At 47.9% G+C, this 17,211-nt stretch overlaps 5 protein-coding genes; 4 read left to right on the forward strand and 1 right to left on the reverse strand.

Annotated features, from left to right (window-relative positions):
- Window positions 1-2,673: 2,673 nt before the first annotated feature.
- Window positions 2,674-4,188, forward strand: GSTUM_00008232001 (uncharacterized protein; the record flags this gene model as incomplete). The annotated part of the gene is made up of 1 exon (XM_002839924.1): window positions 2,674-4,188. The coding sequence occupies one exon, from the start codon at window positions 2,674-2,676 to the stop codon at window positions 4,186-4,188; it is 1,515 nt and encodes a 504-aa protein (XP_002839970.1).
- A 2,458-nt stretch (window positions 4,189-6,646) lies between these two features.
- Window positions 6,647-9,074, forward strand: GSTUM_00008233001 (uncharacterized protein). XM_002839925.2 has 6 exons: window positions 6,647-7,182; window positions 7,240-7,265; window positions 7,438-7,652; window positions 7,714-7,818; window positions 7,871-8,428; window positions 8,477-9,074. Exons 1-6 carry the CDS (start codon window positions 6,907-6,909, stop codon window positions 8,602-8,604), a joined length of 1,308 nt encoding a protein of 435 aa, XP_002839971.1. The 5' UTR covers window positions 6,647-6,906; the 3' UTR covers window positions 8,605-9,074.
- A 416-nt stretch (window positions 9,075-9,490) lies between these two features.
- GSTUM_00008234001 (uncharacterized protein) lies at window positions 9,491-11,246 on the forward strand (the record flags this gene model as incomplete). XM_002839926.2 has 6 exons in its annotated part: window positions 9,491-9,759; window positions 9,842-9,883; window positions 9,947-10,045; window positions 10,131-10,417; window positions 10,497-10,831; window positions 10,899-11,246. The coding sequence occupies exons 1-6, from the start codon at window positions 9,629-9,631 to the stop codon at window positions 11,244-11,246; spliced, it is 1,242 nt and encodes a 413-aa protein (XP_002839972.1). The 5' UTR covers window positions 9,491-9,628.
- Window positions 11,247-11,574: 328 nt separating this feature from the next.
- Window positions 11,575-13,027, forward strand: GSTUM_00008235001 (uncharacterized protein). XM_002839927.2 has 3 exons: window positions 11,575-12,247; window positions 12,327-12,351; window positions 12,419-13,027. Exons 1-3 carry the CDS (start codon window positions 11,621-11,623, stop codon window positions 12,838-12,840), a joined length of 1,074 nt encoding a protein of 357 aa, XP_002839973.1. The 5' UTR covers window positions 11,575-11,620; the 3' UTR covers window positions 12,841-13,027.
- A 1,588-nt stretch (window positions 13,028-14,615) lies between these two features.
- GSTUM_00008236001 (uncharacterized protein) lies at window positions 14,616-16,571 on the reverse strand (the record flags this gene model as incomplete). XM_002839928.2 has 4 exons in its annotated part: window positions 14,616-15,159; window positions 15,251-16,200; window positions 16,262-16,461; window positions 16,526-16,571. The coding sequence occupies 4 exons, from the start codon at window positions 16,569-16,571 to the stop codon at window positions 14,775-14,777; spliced, it is 1,581 nt and encodes a 526-aa protein (XP_002839974.1). The 3' UTR covers window positions 14,616-14,774.
- Between the last annotated feature and the right edge of the window lie 640 nt (window positions 16,572-17,211).

The raw sequence follows: 17,211 nt of genomic DNA on the forward strand, positions 1-17,211 counted from the left end.
TCAACAACTTGCTACCGAGTTGGAATTTGGAGTTGGCCAAAAGGCTATTTGCACAGCATTGATTAAGGAGGGATTTCATCAACGCCTAGCGATGAGAAAGCCTCCTATTATGGAATGGAATTGGGCGATAAGGTTACAGTGGGCTTTGGACCATGTAACTTGGATGATGGAACAGTGGTATGAGATTTTGTAGACGGATAAAACCTGGATAACAGGTGGAAGACATACGCAAACGAGGGTTACAAGATGTGTTGATGAGGAGTGGAACCCAACATGTATTGTGGAGAAACATCTTAGAAAGAAGGGGTGGATGTTTTGGGGCTGTTTCCATGGGGATACACTGGGACCTGGGATCTTTTGGGAGAAGGACTGGGGGACGATAAATTCGGAAAGCTATCTTGCACACACTGTTCCTGTAATTCATGGATACATGGAATTGTGTCGTCACGATGGTATTTCATTAAAACTCATGCAAGATGGAGCACCCGGCCATTCGGCAGCAGATATAGCCACTGATCTTCATGAACGTGGAATTCACGTTATTTACTGGCCTCCATTCTCTCCAGATTTAAACCCAATTGAACGGGTATAGCACATAATGAAAAATTATCTTCAAAATAATTTTCCAGAGATTATGAGTTATGATAGACTACAGGAGGCAGTAAAGCAAGCTTGGGATCAGGTTGGACAACATGAATTTAGGGAACTGGTAGGAAGTATGCCTGCAAGATGCCAGGCAGTTATCGATGCAAACGGGCTTTTTACACAATATTAGATATATATTGTACTTAGTTTTGAATCTCAAAATCATTGACAGGCTCTGGGTCAGGTATCTCCAAGATCTTGTTGTACCAAGACCGATCTCAACCTACTATACCCCATTTGACAACTTTACCCCCGGCTTGCTCAACCCCCCCTGCTAGCCAAATATCGAAAACTTAGGGGCTCCACCTCCGTAGTATTAGACCACTTCACAAAGTTGCCCCACCAACTTTAGCTCCCCTCGAGTCACGTGTTCGCATTAATTAAAGGTGGGGGCTTTTGGTTGGCTAGGCAACGGGAGCTGCGAAAAAAACATTGGCACGCTTTCCGGCCGACACCTGGGCAAGGTGACTGCAAGATAGAGTCCGCTCTCGACCAACAACATAATAACATCATCTCCAGCAAACCCCAGACTCGCGCAATAGCAGGATTCTGAAGCTCCTCCGCAAAATTGACCTTGATGGCAGAACTAGCTTCTGAGACCCTAAGAATCATATCCTCCCCCTATGTAGTTTCTCTAAAGGTTCGTCACAGATCCCATGCTTGCGCTCCGCTTCTACAACCCACTGATTGAGGGCCTTGCTTGGCCTCACAGAAACTTGATTCGATAGTCCGAGTTAGTCCCTTGAATGATCTACAATGTTGGGTGGATGCGAATCCGTGCCAGGTTGGAGCGCTTGCTAGTTCGATTGTCCGGGCATTAGAGTTCTGCCCATACGCCCTGCCGGTTCTTGCGAAACTCGGTAGCTTGAACCCTTCTACACTTCATGTATTGTCTTGGACGGGGTTTTTAGGTCTTGCTGATTCATAACAGGACGTGTTCAAACCGTGCGAAATGCCATGCTTGACGAGAAGAGGACCTTACTCGAGACACTGCTGCGCAACGCAAACCGAGACGGGAATAACTGGGAGAAGGTACACACCCTAGTCGGTCTCCATTCGTGCCACAAGCGGACTTATCCGGGTGCTTCTAGTATTCCCCCGCGTGCCTGGCGCTACTATCAACCCCCCTACCATGTGAATTCCCGGTGCCGGCGCTCATCATTCCCGTCTTTCTTCACTGTGTTGAAGTTGCTACAAAGAATCCATGCGCGGAGTCCATCCGGAATATCTATAATCTTGTATCCAATGGATATGGATATCTAGCGGAGCTCCTCACGCCGGCACAGAAGTCGCTACTTACAGATCGACTGTCGGGGTTTCTCACAACCTCAGATAATGCAGTGCTACTCCTTGCCCTAACTACGATGTCCTGCATTGGTGCTGTCCTGGACGGTGTGGACCCTGGAAGCGCGGCAAATAGAGGCGAAGAGAGTCGCCAAAAAGGTGGGACAAAGGACTTTTTCAGTGGGAGGAAAGCTGTTAAAGTGATGAACCTCGTAACGAATATCGTGATTGATGTTGCCTCGAGAGATTCTGGAGATTTGGAGTATTGCATTGAGCAGATCAGATTGGCAACCGTCATCGCTAGTAATATGACGGAGAAAGTCAAAGAATCCTTAGTTAACAATACTCTCAATATAAAAAAACTTGTGGAGAAAATACAACGTCCCGGGTTGGAGAAGCGGGCACTTAGAGAGGTGTGGCGAAATACAACCCACAACCGATTTCAATAGTAACTCTCTGACATCTCTAGGCTCTAAACTATGGGATAGCACTATATCCTCAAAAGTCGCCAATTCCAGCACTGCCCCCGATCATCAAAAGCCTTTCCCATCAGTCAATCCGAGAGGAGGCACAAGGCCATAGCTCCTTATTTTTGCCACCGAGCATGGTGAGGGTGCTCGGAGTATGATCACACATTTCATTCACACAGAATACTGGCTAATCCGAAGACAGACCATGAGTTCCCAGGATTACATCTCGGATTTAATTCGGTCAATGCTTCTCGCATCCTCTTCGCCGTCCCCAATGACTAGCGCCTCCCATCTTGAGCTTCAAGACCGAATACAATTCACTACCTCTTTATCGGATTTGGTGGTTGAATCCCAGCAGCTCCGAACAGCTATTTTGTCATCCCTTGTCACGAACAAGCTCTCACATCCAATTGCAAAGTTTTTATCGGCACATGACAAGTCTCCAACATATACATGCCAGGATTGGGAAGTCTGCCCCGCTGGTCTCCTACAGTTGCAGAACAAATTGGCTGTAGCCCTTTGTACGTTGGTTTTACGAGCTGGAATTTACTCCCAAAAGGATGACACAATCTTTCTTGATCCATCACTCGCCACCTCATTGTTAGAAAAGCAACTTGACCTTTCAAAAATTAAGAATACTTGCTCCGCTCATTACTCCATACGATCAAACCCCAACTCTCCAAGTATCGTATCCATATTCGAGACCTCTGCAACTCCTGACATTAAGACCAACAGCCGCGACTGGCGAATGCATCTGAGAGAGGCGATGCTTAGAGACGCCGGCCGGCAAAACGATGTGATCATCGCCGAGGTTGGAATGATATGCCGTGATCTGGAAATTAGGTGCGATGGAGTGGAAAAGCCTCTACGGGACGAGGAAGAGCGATCAGAGAAATTACGGCAAGAGATCAAGGATCTGGAGGCCCGGCTGGAAGAAGAGACTGAGGAACGGTCTTCTCTGAATGAGACCCTCGAACACGAGAGGGAAGAGTTCAAGTATAAGCTTGATGGGGAGAACGAGAAGGCTCGCGAGCTATTTTCTAGAATAGGAGACCTCGAGAGAGAGCTGCAAACAGCCCGAGATGAGGCGTCCAGAGTTAGATCAGAATCCCAGGAAGCTTTTGAGAAACTGGATGCCCAGCATAAGGCCGAGATGGTAAGGATAGGCATTGAATCCCAAGAGGTTCTCGAGGGTCTGCGCTCCTCGCACGAAGCTGAGCTTCGCCAAGTCCATCACGATTCCCAAGAGGCACTCGAAAAACTCTCCGCATCGCACAAAGCAGAGAGGAAAGCGGCCCAAGAAGTGGCAGATGAGCTTGCCCTCGGACACATTGAGGTCCTGAATCAACGTCAAGAAGCGATCGAAGAACTTGAAACACAAAATAGGTCACTTGAGCAACAATCTGATCGACTAAGGGAGGCTCTCGAAGAGCAGAGAAAGGAGAATCACGCGGCTGATGAGAAAGTCATTAGAATGGATGAACGGATCCGGGGTATGGACCGTGAGCTTTCAGAGCTGAGTCTCGAGATGGAGTGTCAGAAAACGGCTCTCGATCGTAAGGATAACGAGATCGAAACTCTCAAACGGCAACTCCAAGCTGCAAAGTCAGACGCGGAAGATATCAGGAGGGTGATGGATGCGGAGGTTGCGAGGCTGCAAGAGAATCTCAAGCATCAGAAAGACTTAGCTCAGGAGCTGGAGAGAAAGCTTGAAGGGACGGAAAAGGAAGCAAGGGAGAGGATCGATAATTTAGAAACTCAGAACAATTCAAAAGTACGTCTTCCATGAGCAGCACTTCCCCTCAACCTACACTAACTGCATTAGGTTCTACGACTGAAACTGGATCACGAACAAGAGCTCCGCAAAATTCGCACAAAGCTTCAGAAAACACGAGAAGCCTGGACCGCTGAGAGGGATACCCAATTCACGGAGAAGAGAGCACTCACAAAAAAGGTATGCATCCTTTCCTCCTTTTCTTCCCTTTACAAAAATACGCAAATATCTAATGTGTTCCCACAAAGCTCAAACAACTCCACGCCTGGCAAGAAAGGAAAGCCAAAGAAACCGCCAGCCTTGCCCAGCAACTGATGTCCACCGCGACCAATCGCGACCTTGCCGCACTTCTAGACATCGCGACCGACCCCGCACCGACACAGGAAGTCCAATGCGCTGCTTCATCTCCTGCCGCCCCGGCCAAACTCCCCTCCATACCCTCGATGGCAACCTCAATATCCTCCACCGGCTCAAAAACCAGCACAAAACGCCGCACCAACTTTCAAGACTTGTTCCCAGAAACCAACTCCCCACAAAGACACCACAGCTCAAAACGCACAAAGACAAAGCCAACGCCAAAGACACCCGTGCACAAGTCACAATCCCAGGGGAGGTTGGGTTTCAAGCCTGTTAAGCAGCCTAACCGACGGAAGGCTGTTGGAGACTTGGAGAAGGAGAAGGAGAACCATAAGCCAGAGTTTCAGCCTGAGGTAGTAGTTCGGGAGACACAGAATGGAGAGGGGGAGGAAACGGAAATCGATGATGCCGATGGCAGTGTAGATGAGTCTGGTGTGATGTCGTTACCCGCGTCCTCATCGTGTGCTGAGACAAGTTATGGCGGGAGTGGGATTTTTGGCAGAAGCATTGTTAGTTTGCCTAAGGGGATGAGCATCAATGCGGGCGTTGGAGCCATGGGGGTCGGAGTGACGGAGAGTGGGAGGTTAGAGGGGGATTTGGGGTCCGAGTATGATGATACGATGGATTTTTAATTGTTAATTCTTTCGACTCTGGAATAGTAATGGGTATTTTGGGGTTGGCTTGTGTAAAGAGAAGCGGGCAATGCTTTTTTATTGTCTGTTATTGCATTTGTCTGTAAATTGGACCCTATGTGAGTGCGAACGAATCATGGGAAATGCGTTGTGTAGCTGTAGCTGGTTTTCGCTAGACAATGGGCACAAAGAAGATCCAAGTTAAATTTCACCAGAACTAATCTACTACGAGTAGATATCCCAACCTCCCGCCATGACATCCTTCTCTCTCTGTCCAAAGACCTCGCCACTAAATTGTGGTTCCGGAACGAGTTCAAGGCTGAAGAAATAATGAGGCAAAGCAGGACCCCACGTCCAAGGGAGGTTATGCAAGTGACCACTCAATGAGATGACCGGATGCGACTACAAGAGGTCCAGTATCTCCACCTAATGCATCCTAATACCGTAGCATAGTCCCCGTTACAAACCGGATTATGTAGATAGAGGCCTATCATCGATCTCCATCTTGGAGTGGTAATTCCATGGAACTGCCCCGCAGTTGTCGTCCTCAAGACCTTCTAATACATCGATCCAGACATTGTCTACAAGAGCAACTTCGGGCTAGGTTAGAGAATGTGTGGTCTTCTACTGTACTGGACATGAGCGCAACGGGGACCCCCTCGCTAAACCCCACTAAATCTCATTGGCTGGCGTGATAACATTCATGTAGCCAGAGGATCTAGCATTTTTACAGGCCGTAGAATGCGGATACTATACAGTATCATACCATCTTAGCGCACCCGCTTTGCGCAGCCTAGTTCAATTCTATGTATGAGTTAGCTGTAGAAGTTTCTCTCCGGAAGGATAGTGGAGAGGTGCTGCAATCCGGGTACCCGCCGACCCCGATCGAGGAGTAGATGGCTGATAGCGGAGCAGTATCTAGACTTAGTGCTCAAGCCAGGTTTAAGACCTAGGGTTGGATGTTTGCATCGTCTGGGAGGTCTTTCGATTATTATTTTTTAACGTTCCCTAGGCAAGAAGCTACTCTCCGTGATAGCCCAGGGAGAAGCGCCTTTGGCTAAAAGGAGTAATCTTGCAGGCTAAGAAGCATATTGTCGAGATTACATACTTAGCCCTTGTGCTGTGTCTGCTGTACGGTGCATCCTAGCATAGCACCGGTAAATCGGTCCCGAGTCTCCCACCTTGAAATGTCGAAAATTTTTTGGAGCGGTCTGGATATCAGAGAACGGTGTTTTAGGATCACAGGGACCACAAGGGACGGGGAGATGACCAAGATGGTTTAATGCGGTTGCTGTGGTGGTGTTCCTAGTCGGGAAGTGCAAGTTCGTCGAGCAAGAAAGGGAAAGCCGAACGGAGGCTCTAAAAGCTAAGCGAGCCGACAGGGGCCGGTCGGGGCTGATGGACCACTCACAACTCATTCTGAGCGATGAGTAAGGTGACATGGCCCACGGATTGTTTGTCCTATCATCCATAGCGTTTGTATGATTGACTCGAGTTACTCTTACGATAATCCGTCGTACCTGACCCTCTCCACTAAATTCCCACAACTCTTTTATCCTAAAACATATAATGTCAGAGCCTACCCTTCTACCGACCGCCAGGTGAATCCTTGAGTAAAACACTCGGCTGCCCCGTGTCTCCAGCTCCTCGCTCTTGTCTCTTCCATCACCTGCTCACCCCGTTGATCTTACTCGCTTTGATGCCAGTACCCGTACCAACCTTATTCAACCAGCTTATCGCCAAAATGCCTAATGTTTTGGGACTCGGATCCCGCCAGTCATCCGCTCGTGGAGCTACAGGAGCTGGAGGGGGAGGGGGAGGACCCGGGGAAGTGCCTGGGGCCGGTTCCGGTCCTTCACGCACGGGTACACCACTATCGCAGCGGACCAATTCACTCAGAGGAGAACGGGAAGGAAGTCGTAGGGGTCAAACACCACCAATGCCCCAACAGCCTGAAGAAAAGTATATTGTCTATTTGAGATTCCCGTTTGCAAGGAATGGGTTTGTCGATCCGCCGCAGGTTGGTATTCTGTTCTAGAGAAGCCTGGAGATAGGATGGAGCTCTAACTATGGGTAGGTGGATTGGGACGCTGGGAAGGAAAGGTACCTCTGGAAAGTTCTTTCCCGGAGCAATCGAAATGCAGACTTAGATTGTAAATTCTCTTCATCCACTCATGATTTGATTATTTGCTGATAGCTAGCAAGGGAATGCGCTGTGAGTGCACAATCCATCGTTTCGGCTAATACTCGTACGGCTAACATGGTCCGATTACAGTGCTAGCCATCTTCAGGTTTCTCGCGCATTTCTACTCCAACAAGCTGCATGGCTTTACGAGCGTGAGCTTTCTCAAATTCAAGCTCAGATGCGAAGGGCCGGAGGGCCCATCCTGAACACCAACCTGAGCTTCCCTACGCCCGCCTCTCCGCGACCACAATCACCAGCTGTCATGGGTGGTGTTCCAATGGCCAGGACTGGAACCGCTGGAACAGGTATGTTTTCTTTCCCTCTGGCTGTAGCCATGACAAACGGTGTTTATATAAATGAATATAGCGGACTTAAGGGCTCACTCATCGCTTTCAGTTCGGTCAAACCCAATTACAACCCCAAACCCCCGAACTACGCCCCTCCCTCCAACTCCAACCACATCTACCAGACGTAAGGTCTTAGAACCCCCCTCAGCGGAAAAAAATAGTTAAACTTAGAATAGCCGTTGCCCAACCCATGTCACGGACATGTTCTGCTCGCACGGCGACTCAAGTAACCACCGCACATCGCCTCTCCAGTCATGTACCGGCCGAGCCGGTTCGGAATCCATCTCCTGCTCAGAGGCTATCCTCGTCAGAAGTTTCGGAGGAAGAGATCGAATCCTCAACTACCGGCTCATCTGATGACGATGACGATGACGACGATACTGATCAACCTCCACGCAGACTCCAGGGTTTCCTTCAGAAGAACCGTGGAACGAGTTCTGACGAAGACGAGGGCGATAATGAACCAGCGTTTCTGCCTTTCCCTTCTGCCGAGAAGCCCTTGAGTCTTGGAGAAGCGAATATGACAGGGACTGTTATATTGCCTAGGAGAGGCGCGGCTGGTGCGATATCTGGGAAGGGGAAAGAGGTCAATAGATCTGTCACCTCCCCAGCACTTGAGGCTGCCCTGAAAAAACAGGTTCCCGCTGCCATGAGCAGCCCCAGGAAACTTACTGTGACTGACAGTGCCGGTCCTAGTTCGCCAAGCATGGGTAGTAGTTTCAGTGATCTTTCCGGTATGTGTATTATATCTATCATCTGATCTAAATACTAACATTTCATAGACACGAGTGTTACGCAGTCGGCAATGGAAGATGCCTACCTAAGTACTATGCAAGCTGGTGGTATGGGAAGTAGAATGTCTAGCCTGAGTCAGGCAGTTAGAAGTCGGTATTTTCCTACGTCCAATTAGCCTGGTTAAATTCAGAGGGCGTCAGGTTTTTGTTATTTCTCCCTTTCACATTGTGCCCTTGACCCCGTATTTTTCTACCGCTTTTGTTAATCCTTCCCTATTACCCTTGGCTTCTTGAAAGGAGTCAATTTTGCGAATTGAGCGAAAATGTAGAGTTGTCTCCTGCAAGAAATTTTATGATTTACAATCTTCAGCTAGAGTACATTTAAAAAACAAACCATTGATTTGAATTAGCTGCCACCTCAAACCATCGTACCGATTCACTAACATTCTTATCACCTTAGAGACACCTTTCATGTTGGCATCCTTAATGCGGTTCTTGCGGGGAACCCTGGGTTATCAGGTGACAAACCAAACTGGAGAAAGAAAACTGTCATTTCATGGGGTAGATGTGATTGATAAAGTGGGATTTTGTGCGTGAAACTAGATATGTTTGGTTATTCGAGTCAAAAACTCTTGAGAGCACGTAAGGAGAAAAGGTTGACGCCCTCCACACGGCTGACAACTTACATCGGCGCATTGGCTCTTGAGGGGGGGAGGTACTGCCTGTGAAATACCTCTGTGAGATTGGCAGGCATGGTCGCCGATTCGTATTTTTTTACGATACTTGTATTGCCAACTTCTTCCTGGGAAAAAATGTCTGTCCCTGAGGCTTTACCTTCATGTTGGGAGGGGTTTCAGAACTGCGCTTCACCTGTTGCCACCAGCAGAGGGGCCGTTCAAAACCTCCCTCCTAGCCGTAGTCATAAGTCATCAATCGGCTATTGGCCTTTGAATTCAACCGCCATTTAATATGCCAAGCCGTGGCATTCTTCCTGCACCTCTAGGCTCTAGTTGCGCCCAACCTTTCGCGGGCAACAACTCTTGTCACTTTGGCTTCACAATACACCCACATCACACCTCTCTATCCACCATATCCCATACCCATCAATAGCCTATCCATCACGGTTGCCTTCACCACTTCCATCTCCCACAGTGAACGGAAATCCGACACACCCAAGTCTCTTTATTATATTCATCCAAGATGGGAGACGTAGCTGTTCAGAAGCGCCCCGCTATACTACCCTTGACCGATCCATCTTATGGCACCCTAGACGGCTCCTTAGGGGATAACAATGATTACGCAAAACTCAAGAGGCTTCAGCGGCATCTAGAGTACGTCCTTCCGGGCCTTGGAGATCGGGTCTACCGTTGGTTATGGTGATGGGAACGATGGCTGATAGCTCTGGGCTTCTAGGTACATTACTTTGCAAGAGGAGTATATCAAAGATGAGCAGCGGTACGTTTTGATCTCCGGGTGCTCGAGATGGAAATAAGTTGACGGACGCTAATTGTTTGACAGAAGTTTGAAGCGAGAGCTCGTTAGGGCGCAGGAGGAGATTAAGCGGATCCAGAGTGTTCCGTTGGTAATTGGACAGTTCATGGAGGCGATCGATCAGAAGTATGTCCCCTATTCCCCCGCTGCACTTGATGAATAGATGGAATGGCGATCATGGATTGATGAATGCGAATGTTTGGCTCTATAGTACCGGAATTGTCCAAAGCTCAACCGGATCGAACTTTGTTGTGCGCATATTATCCACCCTTGATCGGGAGCTTCTTAAGCCTTCATCGTCTGTCGCTTTGCACAGACATTCGAACTCCCTCGTTGACATTCTTCCCCCGGAGGCAGACTCGTCGATTGCTATGCTGGGAGCTCACGAGAAGCCCGATGTCACCTACGCTGATGTTGGAGGGTTGGATATGCAAAAACAGGAGATCCGCGAGGCTGTTGAGCTTCCTCTCACGCACTTTGATCTTTACAAGCAGATTGGTACGTCGAATCTTTAGATAAGTTGGATGGAATTGTGGGGGGGTTTTTTTTGTAGTTACTTTTGCTAATTTCCACCTAGGAATCGATCCTCCGCGAGGTGTTCTGTTATACGGCCCACCTGGAACGGGAAAAACCATGTTGGTAAAGGCTGTCGCTAATAGTACTACGGCATCCTTTATCCGTGTGGTCGGTTCTGAGTTCGTCCAAAAATACCTTGGTGAAGGTCCTCGAATGGTTCGTGATGTTTTCCGCATGGCTAGGGAGAACTCCCCTGCTATTATCTTCATCGATGAGATTGATGCCATCGCGACAAAGCGTTTTGATGCGCAAACTGGTGCCGACCGTGAAGTGCAGCGTATCTTGCTGGAGCTACTAAATCAGATGGATGGGTTTGACCAAACTTCGAACGTAAAGGTAAGTTTTTCCGGTGGGAGAAATGGGTATTAAGTTTATTATTTTCTGAAAGCTAAGTTTCGAATAGGTTATTATGGCTACCAATCGTGCTGATACTCTCGATCCTGCTCTCCTCAGACCCGGTCGTCTAGATCGTAAAATCGAGTTCCCGTCGCTCCGTGACCGTCGTGAGAGGCGTCTTATCTTCACCACCATCGCTTCTAAGATGTCACTCTCTCCCGAGGTTGATCTGGATTCACTGATTATTCGGAATGATCCCCTTTCAGGAGCCATCATTGCTGCCATCATGCAGGAGGCTGGCCTGAGAGCAGTAAGAAAGAATAGGTACAACATTATTCAGGCCGATTTGGAAGATGCATACAGTAGCCAGGTCAAGGGTGGCAATGAGGCGGATAAGTTTGAATTCTATCGTTAAATCAGCAGCGTGTGTAGAGGTGTTCTGTATTTTTAGAATTGAAATGGGGTTGTTATGGGTATTTATTGGATGTTCAAATGAAACCGTTTCTGCGCTGTTAGTCCATGTTCTATAGCTTGACAGGATATCATCATTAATGCTCTCCGCTGAATTGGGGATATCGGGATATACGGTACATGTATATATTATATATTATAATATATATTATACTACAAGCACAACACTTTTGCTTCCGCGGATTATCTGCTCGAGTGGTGAAGGTGTTACCCGGCACCGGATTATCATTTTTCTGGACTTTCTGGACATATCTTGTCCTCGCAGCCGGCCTCACGGGCCTGAACACCAACACCAATACCATTACACAAGACCCCACAATGCTGCATCTTTTCACCCGATCGTGCACTACCATCTTGCTCAACACTTCCAAAACAACATGTATTCAGTCAGCCTCCTCCAGGTTTGGCTTCCGGGTACTCCGGACCCAACGTCCTCGACCACGATTCTTCCAACACAATGCCTTCAAGCAATTCCCCAACCGAAAACTTCCCCCACAATCGGGGAAACTAACTCTCAAGCCAGCAATAAACTCCTCCGAAAACCTCCCTTCTAAACCCCAGCCTAAACTCCTCGATAGACTGAAAGCTCAAGGGCAGTTATCCCAAGACGAGGCTCCCAGAGACCTCTCTTACTCCCAACGCCTCTTTGCACCGCTCGTCTTCACTCTTGCTGTTTGCGGAGGTTCTTACTATTTTGCTTTAACATGGACACCTCCCCCACTTGACGCCCGCATGTTCCCGGCCTTGCCTCAGAGTGTGACGACCGTTGCTGCCATCATTGCTGCCAATGCTGCCGTCTGGTTTGCTTGGAAGATCCCGTTGCCCATATCTTGGAGGTTCCTGAATAGGTACTTTCTTTGTGCACCTGCGTTACCGTATAGTGTAGGGTTGCTGGGGAGTGTGTTTTCGCATCAGAGTTTGACGCATTTGGGCCTTAACATGTTTGTACGTTGTTCCCATTTCGGTTGGTAGAGTTTGGACTGTGAGTGGGTGTGACTAATTGAAGGATGGGTTGGGAATATAGGCGTTGTATATCTTTGGGTCAACTCGTATGCCCTTTTTTCTCCTTTTTTTCACTTTATTCTACGAACAAATAGCTAATTTACCGAATCATAGTCTGTGACCAAATCGGCCGTGGCAATTTTCTTGGGCTGTACTTCTCCTCGGGGGTCATAGCTTCATTTGCCTCCTTAACACATAACGTCCTCCGTGGTCGCTTTCACGTCTACGCCCTCGGTGCTTCTGGTGCTGTCTTTGGTGTTCTCGGAGCATTCACCTACTTCAATCCCGAGACCAAACTCTCATTTATCTTCCTGCCGTTCATTGGCCTACAAGCTAAATACTTCATGTCTGGCGTCGCGATGCTGGAGGCATTTGGAATTGTGAGGGGATGGCAGACAATCGATAATGTGGCGCATTTAGCGGGGTTGGGTTGGGGGGTCGGGATGGCGTACTGGCTCGAGCAGAGAGTTAAGAGGAGGAGGAGGAAGCTTGAGGTTGCAATGGTGCGAGAGAATGCGTCAAAGAGGTGGTGGTGAGTAAGGGAAGTTTCAACCACGGTAGGTTAGAGGTGGGGCGAGGGATAATTGATTAGAATATTATTTTTTTTTGTGGCGTATGCTCCCTTGATGAGAGCCCCCAGTTTTGTTGCTCTAGGTAGGGGCGGGACGGGAAGGGGGATTAGAACGGATTGCGCTTATAGATGGTTGCAGTATTATCTCCGGACCAGTAAGCTACAGTACAATTCATTCGCACTAAGTGTTGGTTGCGTGCTCCTATTCGGCTGAGTTCAACTATCCTCCATCCATCCTTCTCTTCACATACCGGTAGAGCTGAGATCCTCGACGGAGAGCCAAAAAGAGGAGAAAAGAACAGGATCGTGGGCCGGAAATCAACTTATAGCGTACTTCCACCCTAATTCAACAAAACCTTATCCCTTCCTAAACCCACGTCGGGATCCCAGCCCCAGAAGCTCCGCTAAACGAAAATACCAAACCCCGTATAGGCGTAGAATTAATCATAATCATAGCCTATCACTCTCATCTCGCTACACATCGCAGATACCTAAGATTCCCCCCCCCCAATGCTCAGCCCACGAAATGGAGGGAGTATGCTGCCACCGCATCTGCCGGGGATGCCATTCCTCCTGAAAAATAGCCTACGAATTATGTTCACTCACACTACCACATAGGATATTGAGCCGCCAGCACCGCATTATTTTGCGGGATTCGCCAGTGGCGAAGTACAGTACTCGTATCGCATCTCAGCGCCAGGAATTAACACTCCTTTCGTCATGGCCACTACAAAAAGCCAGTAGAAAGCGCAAACGGGTGTCAATTCTTTCTCGGCCCAGAAAAAAGGTTGTAGGTAAGGATATCATGGGGGACGGTGGAAAGTATGGGACCTGTGAACTGGTACATGATGGAAACCTACAATGTGATGCTTTATATGCGCCATGACATGGTATAAGATTAGGAAGTTGACTTTCTTTCTTTCTTTTTTTTTTTTTCTGTCGTATGATAACTTATTGTACAAGTGATAAGATCCATATCTTTCAATTGAGGTTGTAAGTGAGTGATTCCTTAACCTTTCCGTTCAACCAACTTTCTCTACCGAAAAAGAAGAAGGAAAAAAACCTGCTATCTATCTATCTATCCGTCCACCAGTACATGCTTCCCGGTTTGGTTTGGTTTAGATTAGTGTCCTAAGTTGTAACTCCTTAAATTCAGTGTGTGTAGGACGGAGGGGGGGGAGGTTAGTGTTATGGTAATCAATATCTGGGAAAAAAAACCGAAGGTCAAGTTCTGAATATTGGAAAGTAAAAGTATAATAATAATTATTATCATTAATGATAATAAAAAGCCGGATGAGTGAGTAACTATTGTATGATGTCATAAAAAGTTTCGAATGCGAAGAGTTGGACAGTATGCTTCGATACCATACAAGCTATCGAGTTACTATATTTCTGCTATTTCCGTCATTGCCACTATGATAGCGAATATCGTACCGTGAATATCGCCGCATTTCACACGTATTACCCTTTCGCCGTCCTTCTATGGCATCATCCCTCCCTCTCTCGGCGAGTTTGAGGGATGGGGGGAAGCAAAGGTCCGCCCACGCCGCGGCCGTCTGATATGATACCCGTCTCGGTTCAAGCATATAGGATGGGAGGCGGGGGTTGAGGGTTTGTTTGGCGAGGATTATTTGGTCTGTGAGGGAAACATGTCCGATTGGTCATTGGCCCCGAACGTTTTCTGAAGGTGTTTGGTTTCTCTACCGGCACAAGACGTCACTCGTGGGGCGCTATTCATGATTTTTCTGCTAGAGCTTCCCGGTGTGTTGTGTGTCGCATCTCACATAGATTTTATTTTTCATTTATCATACACCGGGCCCTCATCATGAACTTTTCTATTTTTACATTTGGCTGGAGCTGGCCCTCCCCCTTTTCACCCCCTCACTACGCTTCGCTCGTTTATTCTTGGGCAATAACCATCGCTTCCCTCTGCGGAATCCTCCGCGCTTGGCCCTTCTTCGAATGCCTTCTCCTGTTCTCCTCCTTTCTCTTGAGGCTAGCTTCCTCGACCCTCTTGATTTCTCCCGCTTTCTTTATGGGTTTAGGGACGTGTCTGTGCTTCGCTATCCTACGAATCTCAGGCATATGCTTATACCTTTCTTTAAGCGCGTTATCATATTCGAGTTTGGTACGCTCGCGGGCCGAGCGTACGTGGGAGCGCTGGGAGGCCTCAGCCCGCCAGAGGCGGACATTCCCATCATCGGACCCAGAAAGAATATAACGAGTGTCAGTTGTAAAGGCGACCGAGAAGATGCGTTGCATTCGTTTTGTATGATAAATGTCCCTGCAGGGGTCACACTGGTGTCAGCACCTTTCGCATTCAACCCAATCGCCCAAAATTATGTATGAGCCGAAGAGCTAGTGAATGGAACTACCTTGAATGCCCCTCACGGGCCCTATAGATTCTGACAGTCCGATCATAACTACCAGTCACTAATTCTTCCCCGGTAGGTGAATAATCCACATCCATGACTGCGGCAACATGATCCTTCAGGACATTCAACGCTCTGTTGAGCTTACGCATGTCAAAGATATATGTATTATGGTCCTCACTCGCAGCAGCAAGGTTAAACGGTTCCATCGGATTCCAACAGATGGCATTCGTCCGTAGCCTTGTGACAACTTTAGCCGTCGGAGACGAGGTCCGAAGATCGTAGAATATCAAGGTTCGATCCGATCCCGCCGAAGCAAGGATGGAGGTCTCTGACTGGTTGAACTTGACCGTATTGATTGTATCGGCGCCCCACTGGAGAGTTGTGATCGGTTTCGAACGGCTGGTATCCCAAATATCTATCATAGATGATGCAGTGGCAAATGTGTGATCCACTCGGTGATGTGAGACCCCATTGAAGGCGCCAGGCCCAAGATATGTCGCAGTGGGAACGTTCGAGCTAACGCCGGCCCCTTGTGGATCCCACAACTTGACCGTCCTATCACTCGCGCAGGATAACAATCGATCGTCCCCACCGACGGATGTAAAGCACAATCCCTTCACAATCCCCTCATGAGCCTTAACTGTCAAAATTTCCTTTCTATCCGCCAAGTCCCATATCTTGACCTCACCGTCGCCAGAACCTGATGCTATTCGGTCGAGAGCACGTATGTCTTTTGCTAGCGAATATACGCCGTCGATGTGGCCGATTCCCAGTTGAGCGATGAAGGGCGCCGCAAACATGCGCTCTAGTTTGGTCGCATTCAATGCTCGGGTATATTCACGGGCCCTTTCGAAAGGGTGTATTTCAGGATCCAGGTTTCGGGGTTGCACGGTGGCATTTGTTCCCGCAGGACTATATGTCAAGGACGATCGGGAAAGAGCTTTCACTTTCTATACAAGGAGGTGGGGTGTTAGCTAGTTTGTTCATGATTCGGGGTGATGGGATACATACCATGCTAGGGACAGTTCGAGTTGGGACCGCGCTTATGTCAATATGGTTTGATGGGGATAAATTTCCAGTGACAAGGCGTAGGAATTCTCGAAGTGTGTATGATGTCAATGTAGAGCAGGGAAAGTGCGGGAGAGCTGCCGATAATGAAGGAAGAAAAAGTGTTCCAAAAGACAAGTTTAGGGTTAGGGTTATGCTAAAACCTCAGAGCCTCATCCAGGGAAACCGGCGCAGCATCGCGCTATCATAATATTATCATATCTGCACTCTTGCTCGAGTATGATAATGTACTGTACCCGTACAGCTCGATCATACCCTAACTTAAACACAATCCAAACCTACATACGAGTATATCTCAAGAGTCATGAAGCGTCCGATTGCACTCATTGTTTCGACCAAAACTTGTGATCAAGATCACCAATTGGAAGAGACGATTCAGACAACTATTAAGAAGTGTCGTACAGTAATTTACAAAGTAAAAGTGGACCAACATCCCAGCATGCAGAACGTTATTGGAGACTACGTCTACAGCACAATACACAGCACTGGCAATATGGCACCAGCACCCACACCACACCAAATCATAAGAAATAAGTAAGAAACACCATAAAAAGAATACCTATACGCCTATCCATTTCACCGGTAGCGACAGCCCCAAGGGTGCGCACGAAAAAAAATGGGTGCAAAGAGCCACCAAACCCCACCAAATTAAGCAGATTAAAAAAAAAAATCCTTGTATGATACAGAAACGCTTGAACTTGAAAAAATACCAGTCATCCGCCTAGTAGCACAAGAGATAAAGGAAGTATCATACATTACAAGAGAAAAACTGCAAACGTTTTCCAGTTAGAAGAAAGGAAAAAAGGAGAGAAGGATACACATTTCCGGATGAGTCCTTATACCTCAAAGGTATGTTCAGAACACCGATCGGGATCTTCCAGATAATTTCCATC

Source organism: Tuber melanosporum (genome assembly GCF_000151645.1).
Source record: "Tuber melanosporum whole genome shotgun sequence assembly, scaffold_43, strain Mel28".
NCBI lineage: Eukaryota > Fungi > Ascomycota > Pezizomycetes > Pezizales > Tuberaceae > Tuber > Tuber melanosporum.

Excerpts from the sequence above, each read along its gene's own strand:
- GSTUM_00008233001 (XM_002839925.2), top strand. The coding sequence starts at position 6,907 with ATGCCTAATGTTTTGGGACTCGGATCCCGCCAGTCATCCGCTCGTGGA. Across the intron at positions 7,266-7,437 it reads TGGGACGCTGGGAAGGAAAG|TGCTAGCCATCTTCAGGTTT; the intron begins GTACCTCTGGAA and ends GTCCGATTACAG. Across the intron at positions 8,429-8,476 it reads TAGTTTCAGTGATCTTTCCG|ACACGAGTGTTACGCAGTCG; the intron begins GTATGTGTATTA and ends AACATTTCATAG.
- GSTUM_00008235001 (XM_002839927.2), top strand. The coding sequence starts at position 11,621 with ATGCTGCATCTTTTCACCCGATCGTGCACTACCATCTTGCTCAACACT. Across the intron at positions 12,248-12,326 it reads ATTTGGGCCTTAACATGTTT|GCGTTGTATATCTTTGGGTC; the intron begins GTACGTTGTTCC and ends TTGGGAATATAG. Across the intron at positions 12,352-12,418 it reads GTATATCTTTGGGTCAACTC|TCTGTGACCAAATCGGCCGT; the intron begins GTATGCCCTTTT and ends ACCGAATCATAG.